General features: G+C 35.8%; 1 protein-coding gene across 3 annotated transcripts in view; it reads left to right on the top strand.

Moving 5' to 3' along the window:
• SYNE1 (spectrin repeat containing nuclear envelope protein 1) overlaps positions 1 to 15,713 on the top strand; it is a 300,424-nt gene that overhangs the window by 72,964 nt on the left and 211,747 nt on the right. For all 3 annotated transcript variants that reach the window (XM_071806433.1, XM_071806432.1, XM_071806430.1), the window contains 5 exons: positions 8,165 to 8,272; positions 9,041 to 9,178; positions 10,353 to 10,517; positions 13,216 to 13,328; positions 13,878 to 14,046. In XM_071806433.1, the coding sequence (XP_071662534.1) occupies positions 8,165 to 8,272; positions 9,041 to 9,178; positions 10,353 to 10,517; positions 13,216 to 13,328; positions 13,878 to 14,046 (693 nt within the window). The remainder of the gene's footprint in view (positions 1 to 8,164; positions 8,273 to 9,040; positions 9,179 to 10,352; positions 10,518 to 13,215; positions 13,329 to 13,877; positions 14,047 to 15,713) is intronic.

The following is a 15,713-nucleotide window of genomic DNA, read 5'->3' as shown; positions in this document are numbered from 1 at the left end:
GACACATTCTGCTAATTCATCTCTGGAGAAATTCTTATCCCTATCAGGCACCTGTGTCCTGTCTATATCTTGCTCCCGAGTCCTGTCCACCATAACTTCCAGTTCTCTCACCTCTGGTCATAGTACAAGATGAGGACCACATAGCCTGTTATAGTTTGATGGGAAAAGTGCTTTCATCAATTTGAGACTGGATATATACAAACCATCAAATGGCAAAACTTTTGGCACACTTTGGTCTTTTATTACTATAAACTTTTTTATTTCTGTCATATATCACTGAGAGAAGCTTAACTTGCACTCAACTGCTTTACTTATGACTTTTCAGGGAGAATCTGTCAACAGAATCAAATTTCTCATAGTCAGAACTTGCATTTTAAGATATTTTATCTGTTTTCAAGAAAATTATAATGATAGGTTTGGCAGACTATGATATACAAATTCTAAAAAATGTTAGGACCTTAGTTTACACAGTTCTGGAAGGGAGGGTGAAAGAAGCCAGGATTTCATGCAGTTGATCCTGTTCACTGCAGGATACCTAGATGAAACAAGATAGGCAGATAACCCCTGGCAAAATAAGTGTGTCATTCGTATTACATGATACTTATGAAAAAAATCTTAATCACATGTTTTGTACTGAAATGTCTTGTGGAGTTTTGTGTTGATTTTTTTTTATTTTTCACTGAGTGCTTTCACATATTTTAGCCCAGATTCTTAATTGCATATAAGTTGGTGAAAATTGAGCAAAGGATCATTTAAATCACCAGGTTAAGTAAGGCTATCACAACAGCAGATCCAAATTGACAGAACTGCCAGCAGGTCAAGGGAGGTTGTCACCTTGTGAGGACACACTTGCAGCACTACGTCCAGCTCTGGGGTCCTCAGTACAGGAGACCTGGACATCTTGGAGAGACACCAACAAAGCACCACAAGGGTGATGAAGGGACTGGAGCATCTGAGAGAGCTGAGACTGTTTAGCCTGGAGAAGGCTCAGAGGGGTCTTACCAATATGTGTACATTCATGAAGGGAGGCTGCAAAGAGGATAGAGCCACAGTCTTCTTAGTGGTGCCCAGTGACAGCACTAGAGGCAATGGGCACAAACTGAAACACAGGATGTTCCCTCTGAACATCAGGAAACACTTTTTCACCGTGAGGGTGACTGAGCACAGGGACAAGTTTCCCAGAGAGGTTTCTTTGTCCTTGGAGGTATTCAAAATCCATCTGGCTATGATCCTGGGCAACTGACTCCATATGTCCCTTCTTGAGCGGAGGAGTTGGACCAGATGATTTCCAGAGGTCCCTTTCAACCTTAGCCCTTCTTTGATTCTACAGTTCTGTGATAATATTTAAAACCATAGTAGATATATTTAAGATTTTTTTTTTAATGAAACCATGACAATAGAGGTCTTACAATGCAAGAGGAATGCTCTTTTCTAAATGCCATCATACAAGAATGGAGATTCAAGTTCCTTTGAAAAAATAGCAAAGTAGATTCTTTTTATAAGAGCAAGAACTGTTTTCTTTAGTACTTAAGGAAACATTCATGAACTTAACTCTTCACAAAATTAAAAGAAATCTTTTTTGACGAAAGTAACTGCATATGTCAGAGTACAACAAATTACTTTTTTGACCATACAAGCCATTTAAGTGCCTTTTTTAACCCCATTCTACACCCATGTTTTTTCTAATATTCACCTTGCTTGATTAACAGACTAGAAAAAATGTAAAGGAGAGAGTATTTCTAGTCTCAGTGCACAGAGTTGGCAGTGAATCAGATGTCAGGTATTTCTGTGACTATGTAATTGATTTAGATTGAAAATTCATTTATTCTTTTTCAAGAAGTGTTGCCTGCAGGTTCAGCTGTAGGTATGCAAATATGTGCAAGATCAGACCAAACATGTAAGACAGGTTCATTTCAAGATAGCCATTTTGTGTTTTGTGGAGACCATGTTGCTGAGCTTGATGCACTTGTGATCACCATTAACACAGTGCACGGGAGAACAGTATCTATTGCCCCTTTCTTCTCTCATACTGACCTCGAGTATCCATGTCCATCATAAAGCTTTCCTTAGGAATTTTGTATCATCTGGTTAGTTTTGTAATTTAGGACAGGATTCATCCATCTTTAAGAAACTAAAAGCTATGTACTTACGCTGCACCTGTATTCAGTGAGAGACACTTTTCCAGGTGGTGTCTTTCTTAAGATGATGTCCTAAATAAATTGTCTTCTGGGAGTTTGTGTTGCAGAGCATTTCAGCAGAGTTAAAACTGCTTCAGGTGAATCCTTCCTGTAGGTAATGATAGGTAAAATGTTGTTGGCAGTTTATTAAAAAGAAATCCAGACTTGCTTTGTATTTTTGTGAGCTGTATAATCCCTATATTCTTGGCCTGTATTCTCCCTGAAGTCTGGTGTAAACAAATATATATATATATATATCAGAATGGTAGAATCCAGTGCCTGGGAGAGATAATCTTGCAAGCCTCTTGCCTCTTAAACTCCTGGGATACTCTTAATTTCTTGTTTTCCAAAATGAAGCACTTTTAGGGTGTATTCCATCTGACCTGTGTTAAGTGCCTTCTGTAGAATGACATGAGTTGGGCAGTAGATGCTAGATGCGACTTTTTTTTTATCTGTCAAAAAGAACTGAACAAGTGACTATCTGTCTCAGTTCCAGATACCTACGTTTAGTTAGAAGAATCCTACTTTGTTGTGGAGTGTGTCTGGGTAGTTTTTCATGGGGGTGGGAAGGATTTCTAGCCCTCTCCCCCTGCCCTCTAGCCAAGTCTCAGCTGCCACTGAGTTTCCTCAAATGTGTTGTCCATACAAATTCTTATTCATCTTCTCTCCTAATTCAGTGCAGAGTTTATAAGGAATTTGCGTTTCCAGAATTAAAAGGGATCTAATATATCACGCATGGGCCAGCTGTGCACGTGTGAACTTATATAGTCAACACATCTCAAAGAATCACAGTTACTCTAAAGTTCAATCATGTGGTGACTAGTAATCTGGAAATCAGATCTAATATGAAAACTATTTCACTAGATATGATACAGATACATGTATTTGATAATATTTTAAGTACGTCTTGTATTCTTGTGTGGTTCTTTCATTGTTCTCTCTGGACTTTCTGTGTGCTTTGCTTTATTTTGTTTGCCTTTTTTGTTTTGGTTTTGTTTTTTTTTTGTTTGTTTGGGTGGTCAGTATTTTCTTCTTGTTTTCTCATTTGTTTCATATTGCTAGGAGCTTCAAGCAATCCCAACTTTTGTCATTTCTTTTATGAAATTTAAGGTAAGGGTAATATGCTTCAGGATAATTGCTTGAATTGGACCTTTTGTGCTTGTTACCTGTTTTTATCCTGCACTTTTTTGACTTTGGATTTTGGGTGTTTTTATGAACATTGATTTGCTAACCTTACGTTATTCTTTCCAAAAAAGCAAATAGATTAACATGATGAACCTAAGTCTGCCTTCTTACATAAACTTATCCTAACAGCCTAATGCTTATAATTTCAGATAAATATTATAGAAAAGCAAGTAAACTTTCCTATAATAAATCTCAGACTATGTTTTTGGTGTTCTTAAGTATAGCTATAAACATGAAAAAATAGATTACAGATCAATGTTTCTACCCATCTAATCTCGTTTTAGATGGATATTTTATATGACACTAGGTTTATAGTGTAGATACTAGATTGTGCATGTGATTGTGTAAGTGATATATGTGGAGTGTGTGTTAAAAGGAGAGAGCATTCATGTGTAATTGCATGATATGCACTGCTCCTTTTTTCACATGAATTATGATGTTTTTTAAAATATAATTTTTAATACTCTTGGACATTTAGGTACTTATAATTGTCTGGTATTAAGTGAGAGAAGCTCAGAAATCTAACATGCAGTCTTTGAGATGAACATTTGGAGGTGAAGCTGGAAGACAGCAGAAATGCATGTGTTATGAAACAAATAACAGGTGTCCGTGCGGTCAGTCAATAGTGTTAATAGTTTGACCTGATGCAATTAATTACTTTGGTTCCACACTAATTTTTGTGTTTTGTTTTCTTTTTTTTAATATATAAGTAATAGGTTATTTTCAAGTAAGCATGATCAAGGGTTCATCTCATATTTTGTGTATCTAACTAGTGTTATGTGTTGAAGTGAAGATTAATACTGAAAGAAGAATTATTCCCATCATCTCAATCCATTCCAACAAGTTTGGGTAGCTTTAATGAGTCTGTGTTTTATATTCTTATACTTACACAGCCCCAGTGCATTGCTGCTTCAGCTAGTGAAGATTTGAAATGACAGAAGATCTGTCAATTTCTTTATCATGGTATAAATTTAGTTGTAGAGGAAGCACAATCCTTCATAGTATTTCTCATGTAAAGTCTTGCTCTTTTTGTGCTCTGATGAGCAAGTAATTCAGAAGATAATCCTGTCGCCAGCAGAGTTCCCCAATGTCAGAGGAATTTCCTGAGTAGCAACAGCAAAAAAAAAAAAAAAATTCTGAGCTACTCCAGTGATTTACTGTCCGGTTTTACAGATAGGCATTAATAGCTTATCCCTGAAGATGATGCTTGGCTCAACATTTACCATTCATCTGTGATACTGTTGTCAGTGAACGTGTTTCAGTAACACATATATACATCCAGTAACACATACATATAAACCAGAGTTTTCAAAAGGAATAGTGTCATTAATTGAATTCATGTATAGATTTTTAAAGGGACTTGATTTTCTCAGCACACAGGCAATTCAATAGTTCAACATCCCTGAAAGAACAGGTGACTTAATTTTCTTTAGATTTAAAAGTTCATATTTGAAAATTCTATCTTGCCTCTGCCTGAGAATTTGAGCAGTTCACCTGATGTATAATTACATACTAGAGAACCCAACAAAGTACTCCTTTTCTAGTCTGTAATTAAATTTCACATGAAACACAGATGTGTATTTTTAGTGCTTCAAACACCGAAGTATTCTGTGTTATGTAATTTTCAAATTAACTCTAGCGTATCAGTTAAAAATAATGTTTTGACTTTAAGTCCGGGGTGAAAAATTTCTTTGTAAATTTAAATTGTACCCCCTTTTAATATTGGAACTCATATGCCCTTTTCTCTAATTCTTTGATCTTCTTTGATAGTTGAGTGCTCCAATTCTGTTAATCTCTGCAAATCAGCAAATATTCATACAATAGCATCAAGGTAAATTAATACTTTAAAATTCTTTTTGTAAGTAACATGCAGAAAATAAGTTACAGTGGCTTATATAAATTTAAATAAATGTGATCAGAAATCTCAGTGATCCTCACACTGGGGAAAACACAAATACTTAAAATTATATTAGATAACTTTTCTCTTATGGTTTATGTTCTGATCTGTATGCTACTAAAGATGTGCAGGCTTTAGAAAATAGTTTACATATCTGTAAGAATATCCTTTTGATATATTTTTTTGCTTGGAGTAAGAACCACTAGGCACTAATGAAAGTCTTGTTTTAAGAATGATAGCTCATTAAACCTGGGTGTGTTGGTGACAGGTGCTTTGTGCCTTGAAGAAAGTGAATATTTTGTGCTTTTTGTATCAACCAAGGACCACAGAACCAAGTTCACAGGTGATAAGTGATGTGCTGAACTGGAAACCTGCGAAAAATGTATAAATAAATAAATTTAAAAAAATGCCTGTTGTGCGTTGTTGCACAGTCCTTAACAGCACTCAGGCAGTTACTGAAACACCTACATCAGCAACTAAGAAAAATAGACAACAACAAAAAAAGCCTAAATAATAAAAAAAATCAAAGAAGACTCAATGCCACCTGCTAACTTTATCTCTTCACTTAGTGTCAGAGAAATGGTATGCAATTTAGAAGTGTGACTTTTCATGTGTTCTTTATCTTCAGGTACCATAGAGCTGTTCTAGATCCTGGTGATATTCTATTTCAGAAAGATTTGGTCAAACTCTGTTTTAACCATTATTAAATTTTTAAGCTGTATTGAAAGGAGTCTTGCAAAATACTTATTTTGCACATATTGCAGCCACACAGGTGCTCTTCTTGCAGAGAGTTACCTTAAGGAGGTGCTTCTCAGCAATAGGAACATGAGCCATGGAGGAATAAAAGCCATGATTTACAAAAGTGAATTTATAGTGTGAATTAAAAGAAAAATACAACATTGTAACACACTTTTTCTCTTCCTGACTTCAAGAATATCTTTCTTAAAGTTTTGGTTAGTAGAATTATTATACGTCTTTCAATCCATTAAGATACATAGTTTAGTATTGCCTTTATGGAGCTGACAGCTAAATACTAACAGAGATCTCAACAGTCTTGCTAAAGTTACAACTTCTAATGAATGGGGTGTATTTAATACCAAAGTTCTTTTTTTGATGGCTGAATGAGTTAAGAATTCTTTCTTATATTCTTCTACTCGTAAGGGAGTAGTCCTGGCTTTGCTGTTTGTCTCAAACAATCTTGATGTTATTTTTCCAGGCCAGAGCCAACTACCAGACTAGAAGACTAGGAATTTTATTATCTTTCTATATATTTAAATTATTTTAGAAGTTGGAATCACTAGGAGTTTTGGCTTCTTGGCACACTGTGCAGCTAAGGAAACCCCAGCACTACAAATAGCTGGAGCAGGGAAGTGTCATATGTGTCCTATGCTGTTTCTCAGGTACCAATTTTGGGGATTGTCAGAAGGCAAGAGTATGAGCTATAGTGAACTTTGTTCCAGCACAGCTGCTCTAATGTCATATTAACCTTGGTGCAAATACCCAGCTAAGAATTTACCTAGTGAGTTAACATATATAATAACTGTGATGTTTGCACAATCTGTTGTGCAAATTCTGTCCAACCAGCTACTGCTGTTTTGAGTAGAATTAGTACAGAAAGATCTAATAAGGGTTTCTTTCTTATCTGAGGATCCTGTCCTTTCCTTGGCTGAAATAAAGAAATAGCTCTACACTTTAAAAATTATTAAGGGGAGTTACATTTCGCATATTTCAGGCAGCTTTCAAAGAAAGGAACCATAATTGACTTCTTTCCCAGGTTAGGATCTTTTCTTAAAAGAAAGTGTATTGTTTCTTAAATACAGTCAGTGGTTATTGTTTTTTATCATGTGGTCTGTTTTTTCTAATCTCATGTAATGCTTGAAACTTAATCACCTATTTTAGGCAATTAACTCATATGATGTAGTGTTGCATTTGTTCACGGTAATAGACTTGTTTCTGACAGATTTTATGGTAATGTGGCTTATATGGTTTCAAAGAGTAGCTTCTGATTAACAGCCAGTTCATACGGTTCATTGGTTGGATATCTGAGATGGACACTTGTAGCCCACTTTATGAGCCTACTTACACAGCACACAAAAAAAACCTTTCTGTTGTCTGCTAACCTCATATAACACACTCACCAACCTTGAGATTTCCTGTTAGCATTTTTCTGTTCACTGCCAGGTCATTGAATTCTGCAGAGATCCTTGCAGCCTTGCAAAGCACCGCTGCCATGACAGGCTGAAGTGTTAAAAGCAAAACTGTAAAACATACATGCTGTTCTTCAAAGCTGTAAGATGGCATGGAAGTAATAGAAACTGAAAAAAATTGGGTTCTCTTTCATTCTTTTCATTTTCCTTGTTAAAACTTTCTCTATCAAAATATTTTCCCAACTTCTAAGCTCAGAGCTTGACGCCAAGGATTGCTCTGAGGTCACTCAGAAAATAACTATTTTCAGCAATAACAGACTAGATAATAAAGTGGTGGTAAAAGATGATAAAATCCTTTCCCATGTCAGCTCAATTAACTTTTACTGAAAATTGACTCTGCAAATATGTTGGAGACTAAAATTAGCTGTTGAGGCATATTTAAAGGACTTTGTGTTAATTTAATATCAGATGAGAACTGCAAATAATATCTGTGTCACAACAATGTCACAAGTTGTTGTGATTTCACCACTGTAAGACTCACATCTAGATGCTGAGTTGTTCTCTCATACTCAGGAAGTATTTTTCAGTTAAAGTGTATGAAGACAACTGATGAGAGAACTGGGCCCAGATGTTCCAGTGGCTTTCACTACAACTAATGACCTTTTTTTGCTAGAGAGATGTTAATTTCTGGACTATATATGACACCTCTACTAATAGGCTGTGATGCTTTTCTTGTGTGTGGCTGCACTAAATCATAGAAGGAAGACAGACTGATGCTGAGAGACCTCAAAGTGTGGGCAGAACAATTTGAAAGAGACCTAGTCCGAGCGCAGGTGTCAGAAACGAGCTTACAGGAGAAATACCAGGTAAGAATAGGGAAAATTTTGTATTATAAGACGTTATTGTCATCATTATGTGTAACATGTACTGCAGTATTTTATGCTATCTGTATATATGCAAGTCAATAAACTGTAGTTTAGACAAATAAGGACACAAACTGCCTTGCCTTTTATTGGTGGAGGATTTATAATGTCAGTTCCAGCTTTGCTACGTAGAACAGTGCACAGATGGTTTGCCTAACACGGAGCTTTTTCTAGCAGTGTGAAGAAGGACTGTCCTAGTTAGGAGTGAGCGTGTGTCTGTACAGTCCTTCCAGATCCTGCGTAATATAGCTCAGATAGGAGGTATGACTGAAGGCTGAATGAGGTGACAGGTGGAGAGGACAGAGCTTAGAGCTTCATTTTTAATCCCTCTCTCAAAAGTTAGTGTCTAAATTGGAAATACAAATTTTGGCCTAAATTTTCTCCTGAATATTGACCATTCTCTGAAAGCAGACACTGTTTATCCCAAGTAGCATTTGATCCATTTGCTTGTTTATCAGATCCATTATTATTTCCTTTCATATAGGGTTCAGACATCTGATAACTGAAGGGAGATAAAAAAGCCCTACCTATATTTCCCTATATTCTGTTAAAGTGCATTCCAGTGTAAATATACAAGCTTACTGCTGCTCCTCTTTGGGAACGATTAGGACTGGTATCAGTACAAAATCATAGATTGTAGTACTCAATGAATGTTGAAGAGTTTCATTCTTTGACCCTGTACTGCGTTGATTTGATTTTGTCTTTGTACAGTCTTTTAAGCATTTCAGAGTACAGTATGAGGTAAAAAGGAAACAGATTGAACTTGTAACCCAATCATTAAGGAAAGATGGTAAATTGTCACTTGATCAAGCTATGGTGAAGCAAGCATGGGACAGAGTTTCTTCCAGGGTAAGTAGAAAATTATTATGCTTTATATTTTTTATTAAATGACAGATGAGAATTTAAAATAATTTAGACACTTGTTTGCTGTTGATTTTGTTAAGCATTAGGAACCTAAAATGAACCAAACTTTTATCACTGTTTAATAATTTTGCATTTGTTTTGAGATTATTTATTGCACTATCATCTTTAATATTGCTCGAAGATAGAATATGAACTTCAAAAAAATGACTATACTTTGCAGTTTCCCTTTATTTGAAAGTGTGTTCACAGTACTTAGCCAAGTTCAAAATGCTATTGATGAAAAGAAAAGCATAAGCAATGCCTCTTTGAAATGCAATGTTTTAATGTAAATTGCTAGAGTTATCTGAGAAATTATAACATTTTTTTAATATAACTAGATAAAAAAATTGTGCAATAATAAATACTTTATCAGTAAATAAAACTTTAATGCTATTTTTGACCTGATTGCAATGGTAACAAACAAATATTAGTATTTGTGATAGTAATTTTGTAATAATTGAGTGAAAAATCCCAAATGAGTTATATTGTTTGTCCCAAATGAGAAGTTATTTAATCCTTACTACTCATTGTATATTAATGGATTTTTTTTTTCCGTGTCATATATTTAACAGAGTATCTGTTTAAAAATATTCTGGAGTATTGACGTAATTTTCATTATTTTTGACTCCAGTAGCTGGGATTGCTAATAAGACACAGTATTTTGCTGCTGTATTCTTGACTCCACAGTCCTTTCAGACGCATTTTCACTTTATACATAGAAAATATGTTCAAAACAGAGATAAAAAGTTTTTATGCAAAAGTATAAAATAAATTACGTTGAGTGGGAAAAGCTCTCACATCCCTTGCTATGTCTGTTAACTGATGAAATTCCAGACCTTTAGCTTGTTGGTTGTTCTAGTTTATATGGTCAGTTCTGTAACTCAATTACAGTTCTGAGAGAGAAATAAATGAATCATTGAATGCTTATAGAGACTTTATTGCCTGTGAGAATGCTATAATTTCAGAACTAATGTGAAGTAATATGCCTAGGTTTATGCCTCAAACATACTCTGTTATGCGGGGGTTTGGTCTTACAGTATAAAGTCTGATTTCTCTGAAGATACTCGTTTGTATAATTAAGCAAGGAAGGAAGTTCAGTCCTATTACTCTTATTTCCTAGATACTCGACTGGCACATACACCTTGATAAATCTCTTCCTGCACCTCTGGGTACCATAGGTGCTTGGCTCTATAGAGCAGAGGCTGCTCTGAGGGAAGAAGTAACTGTTCAGCAAGCTCACGAGGAAACGGCGAATACAATACACCGGAAACTCGAACAGCATAAGGTAGATCTACATACATTCATTCTGTGCATTATATTTCATTGTTTCCAAAGCTGTAAATGATCCCTACTAATAGAATGAAGTGAATTTTTGAAGTGTTGCGACAACAAATGGTATGAGAAGTCCACTCTGCTGTGGCAAACAGGAAACTTTTCCAGATGAATTTAAATACCTTTTCCATTATACTGTGCTGAGTGCAAGTTTTCATTTAAAATCAAAACTGTGAGGCTTTTCTGTACATTTATGTAATTTGTATGAGAATAATATAGACAGAAATTGTGAGATAATAAGAGAAACAGAACCAGTAAATGTGATGGAGAAAGGAAAAAGATGCTGTAAAGAAAGGCTGCATTTGCTGAAATAAAGTTGTATTTTATATTGCTTTTTTTTCTCTGTCACTACTATTTTAAAACTTGATTGTAGTTTTTGTATTTTTGTGGTTTGGATATGGGTGGGTTTTTTTATTTAAAAGTAATGCCATACAATGAAAAGCTGCTAAGCTTCATGGTCATTTTGGAACAGCTGGGTCTTCCAATTATTCTTTCCTAGAACAGTGGCAGCTTTTCTAACTTAAGTGGTGGCTAATAAAATTTAACCAAAACAATATTAAAATGTATGAGGAAGATACTGTTTTCTTTCAAGGTCTAGTCCCTTGTAATGCAAAATTTCACTAGCTTTCTTGTTAACATCAAATATTCCAGAGTTCATAGGATTTGACATCTGTTTTAAAAAAAACGTGTCAAACACATTTTTGTTCTTATAATGTGAACACTATAGAACTCCTTTTGATACATTCATAAGAAACATAGGAGAGTGCATCCTAGACTGTGTTTTCTTTGCGTCACAAATGCTGTGGTGAGGGATTTCTATGTCAACAAATAAATTTGGAATTCAGTTAGTCTATGCCAAGGGGAGTTTTCCCATGGGAATGGGATGGGGAAAGCTTCAAGAGAAACGTGTGTAATTATATCTGTTCCTGGAGTTTGTTTTGTTGCTTAGATTTGCAAAATTAATCATAATGTGCTACTGGATAGTACCAGAAATGCATTAGTGGGTTTTCTTTCAATCCTTGTTTATCAGGAAGTTGTTGGGGTTGGTTTTTTATGTTTTTGTTTAGATAACATCACCTCTTTCTCTATATCTTTGTATGACCTGACGTGGGTTATTTTAGTGAACTTTATAGCTAATGGTCGTTTTGAAGCTAATACAAAATGTACCAGCTTATTTGGACAAACCTTCGTGCAATTGGGCAAGTGCTTAAATTTGTTTTAGTTAATATTGCCACCAAGATTCAGAAATTAAGGACAATGTCTGTGTTTGTTGAGGGTCATTTTGCAGAGCAGGACTTCACTTCATGAGAACACTGTGTAAGGGTTTTCATCGACTTCCAGTAGATGTTGGATAAAACGAATGGGGTTTAATTTTACTTACCAGTGCATGTTAGGGGCATTCCTTTTTGTCTAGCAAGGTCTCAAATGCAGCTAGCTGAGGTACTTGTTCCAAGTCTTTCCTTTATGTGACAGCATGTTAGTCACAGGGTACCCTCAGTGGAGTTCTAGCCATGCTAAAATCAGTGCATCACTTGCATGTGAGAAAGCCTAGGTCATTTCTCTTCTCAACAAGGTGTTGGCTGCAGTGGAAAACAATGAAGTGAGTTGATGGGGGTGGTGGGACCATTTGATGAGCCAAGCCAGTGAATTACCTTTAATTTCTGCTGTGTAAAGACTGGGGAGAAAACCTTCTTCAGTACATAGGAATAAACAGACATCTGTGATCAATGCACAAGCCTGCACTTTGTTCACCCAAGTGACAAAGGAGGACTTTTGCATGGTTTCCTTTGCTAATAGGCTTCTGAACACGTTGTGCCAGGAGCTGTCTATATGCAGTAAAATACCCACTGTCATGTGTCCTCTCAGCCGCTGGGGACTTGATGTGTTTTTCTTACAGTATCTCTTCAAAGACTACTGCCAGTCATTCATTTTAATATGTAATCTCCAGGAAACCGTTTGAAGCAGTGTTGCTTAGTTACAGTTGAAATGTGTTCTGCTGTAAGGTTTTTGCTGGTACACTTCTTATCACAGGAATACAGGTCAGGTACCACATTCTTCATTTGTTCATGTAATATAGAGCGAGCGATTCTGAAATCTTTTGATGCTGAGAGGGTGAAAAGTTTACTAAATACTGAATATTCAGCTGTGGAACTTCTGCCTATATATAGTGGAGTAGATTACTTGCTGAAAATTTGAATCTGTACTTAATAAAGGTTAGTATCTATTATAAAAATGTAAACAGTAAATTTAGCAAGATTATGCTGTTGTAATATTAGAGTATTTGCAGACTGCATTTCAAGGATTATTTAATACAGTTAAGAAATCCTTTTTTTTTTTTTTTAATCTTTGCAGTGTATCGTCTGTTTTAAAATCTTTCATAATTGTTAGACACAGCTTTAGCAGATCATCTTATAAGGGGGGGTCTCTATGTAAATGGTCCAGTTGATGTAAATGCTTTTGTGGTATGCATACCCTTGCATGCAAATGTGAGAGCATGATCAAATAGTTAACTACATTGAGTCATCAGTGCAGGCTTAAAATTGTGCTTATTAGTTAGATAGCCTACTGTGAGCCTTCTCTCTCTCTCTCTCTGTCTCCCTCTCTCCCCTCACCCCTCACTCTCTCAATCTCTCTCGTTTTCTTAAAATCAGGATCTGCTGAAAAACATAGATGCTCACAAAAAGGCATTCCATGAGATCCACAGGGCCAGGTCTGTTAACGGAGTGCCTGTTCCACCTGACCAATTAGAGGATATGGCAGAGAGGTAAGGCTTTTGATGTGAAATTCACCCACTGTGAATGAAAGGGAACCTGTTTGCTTTTTAGTCTGTTCATGTAGAAATCGCTGTCTAATTATATTTCTCAGTGGCAAGCATGAAAAAAATTGGAAGGAAAAATCTCCTAGCATATACATAAAAATATACCAAAAACCCTAATGGATTAAAGATTGATGAGAATCAAAATAAGCTGTGAGGTCTGGAAGGGAATACTTTTTTACATTGATCCTGTTATTACTTGTCCCCGGAAGAAATGTTATGTAACCACAGCCAGTATGCATGTGAAAAAGACATAAAAGAAAAATGACTTTGCAAAACTTAGTAACAGATGTAAACTGATTATTTTTATGAATAAACAGAAAAGTAATTAATTTGCTATTCAAGAGCAGTCATCAGATCATAATGCATAAATAAATGTTTGTAGACTCTGAATTAAGTGAAAGATTAGAAAAATAGCTGAACTGTAACTAAAGCCTTCAGTCTCTCCTGCAAAAATGAATATTGCTGTATTTTACTATAGTGTGATTCATTTTTTAGGTTTAATTTTGTTGTCTCCTCGTCTGAGCTCCATCTGTTGAAGATGGAGTTTCTGGAAATGAAGTACCGTCTACTGTCACTCTTAGTCCTTGCAGAATCAAAGTTAAAATCATGGATTATCAAATACGGAAGGCGAGAGTCGGTGGAACTACTACTTCAAAATTATATTGTAAGTTCAGGTTATTTTCTTTCCATAATTGTTTTTTAAAATATTCATATTTAAGATTACTGGAAATTAATAAAAGAACAGAAACTGAAATTAGACTTGGCAGACATCAACTTTATGACTGCATTCTTATGGAATATTTTTTCAGAGGTGAATCTGTGTTCCCCATGGAGGAACTTTAGTCAAAAGGCTAAAAGCGAAATTTTCTTTGCACCATCTCTTCAAAAACAGAAGTAATGTCCCAGCTTCTAACTGTCTGACCATCAACTTATCAGGCATATCTGGAGGTTCCAAATACTAAATATTTACTTACCTTAGGTAGCAATTCCAAATAATTTCATCTTCTTTTACAACTGCATAGATGCAGTTTATAGTGACTATTCACCGATTAAGTGTAGAGATAGAGGAGGTATTTGACCTGTAGTCCCCCACAGTACTTTTACATGAAGAAAAAGAAGTTATGCTACCTCTGTTTACTTGTTCAATATAGTAGACTGATAGCTGAGTAATTTTATTCTTTTAAATAACTTTTTTTTTTTCATTCTCCTGCTCAGCATTAGTTTATTAAACCCATTACTTTATGTCTGTTCTGGAAAGAGATTGCTCAGCCTCTTCATGATCCATATATATCATGTGAAGAAACAGGCTATTGACTTTGAAATGCTCATTGATATCTTCCCTTTTGGTCTTATGCTGCTGTATCTTGTTAAATCCACACTTGCAGTGCCAAGTGGCTGGTAGAACAGTGCCACTACTGCATTTCTACATGAGGGAATGTCAGGAAAATGTGCCAGGGGAGATTTAGGTTGGATATTAGGAAAAGGTTCTTCACCCAGAGGGTGGTAGAGCACTGGAACAGGCTCCCCAGAGAGGTAGTCATGACCCCAAGCCTGACAGTCTTCAAAAAGAGACTGGACAATGCCCTCAGACACATGGTGTGAACTGTGGGGTTGACATATGCAGGGACAGGAGTTGGACTTGATGATCCTTGTGGGTCACTTCCAACTCAGGACATTCTATGATTCTACATTAGGATGTGAGGGATTCTTTCAAAAGCAGGACAGAGCTAAATACTTTTTCTCCTTCTGTCTAATCCATATGAGGAAAATTGCACAGGAAAATTCAGTTTGGAAATAATTCGTGCAGTTAAAGAAGCATTCAGAGCCAGGACACTGTGTAGAGAAAGGTATTGATGCCCTCACACTTTGGAAGAAAACTTCAAACTCAAGTTCCTCTAGAATTGAAGACGTATTCACACTTTTCCCTTTCTATGTTTATAGTTAGGAACACATAATTCAGGAGTTAAGCCTTGTTTTAGACAAGCTTTGCAAAATTCAGATGGTTATTTAAAATAACGGAGTTTGCTGGGTGATGTGCAGTAACTAGTAGTTATAGTGCATTTGTATACTCTGTAAGACAATTGCAAAAACTACTAGAACATGTCAAGGGAAACAATGAGGAAGTGGATAGCCTGACTTTGTGATCATTATTTTCTATCGCTTTCTTATTTTTTGCTTGAAAATTAACATTAAGTGGTGAATCTTCTGTATGTTATTTTGCAATTGCTTCAGTTATTCTTATGCTTAAGACCACTAATGCTGAGATGGTCGTTAGGGGAAAGAAAATGCTTCCTTGGATCATTCATACATCTGCATCGCATCAACATGAGA

The sequence above is a fragment of the Patagioenas fasciata genome, chromosome 3, assembly GCF_037038585.1.
Source record: "Patagioenas fasciata isolate bPatFas1 chromosome 3, bPatFas1.hap1, whole genome shotgun sequence".
NCBI lineage: Eukaryota > Metazoa > Chordata > Aves > Columbiformes > Columbidae > Patagioenas > Patagioenas fasciata.
Note: the sequence above shows the minus strand (reverse complement) of the source record. Positions and strands in the feature narration are given on the sequence as shown.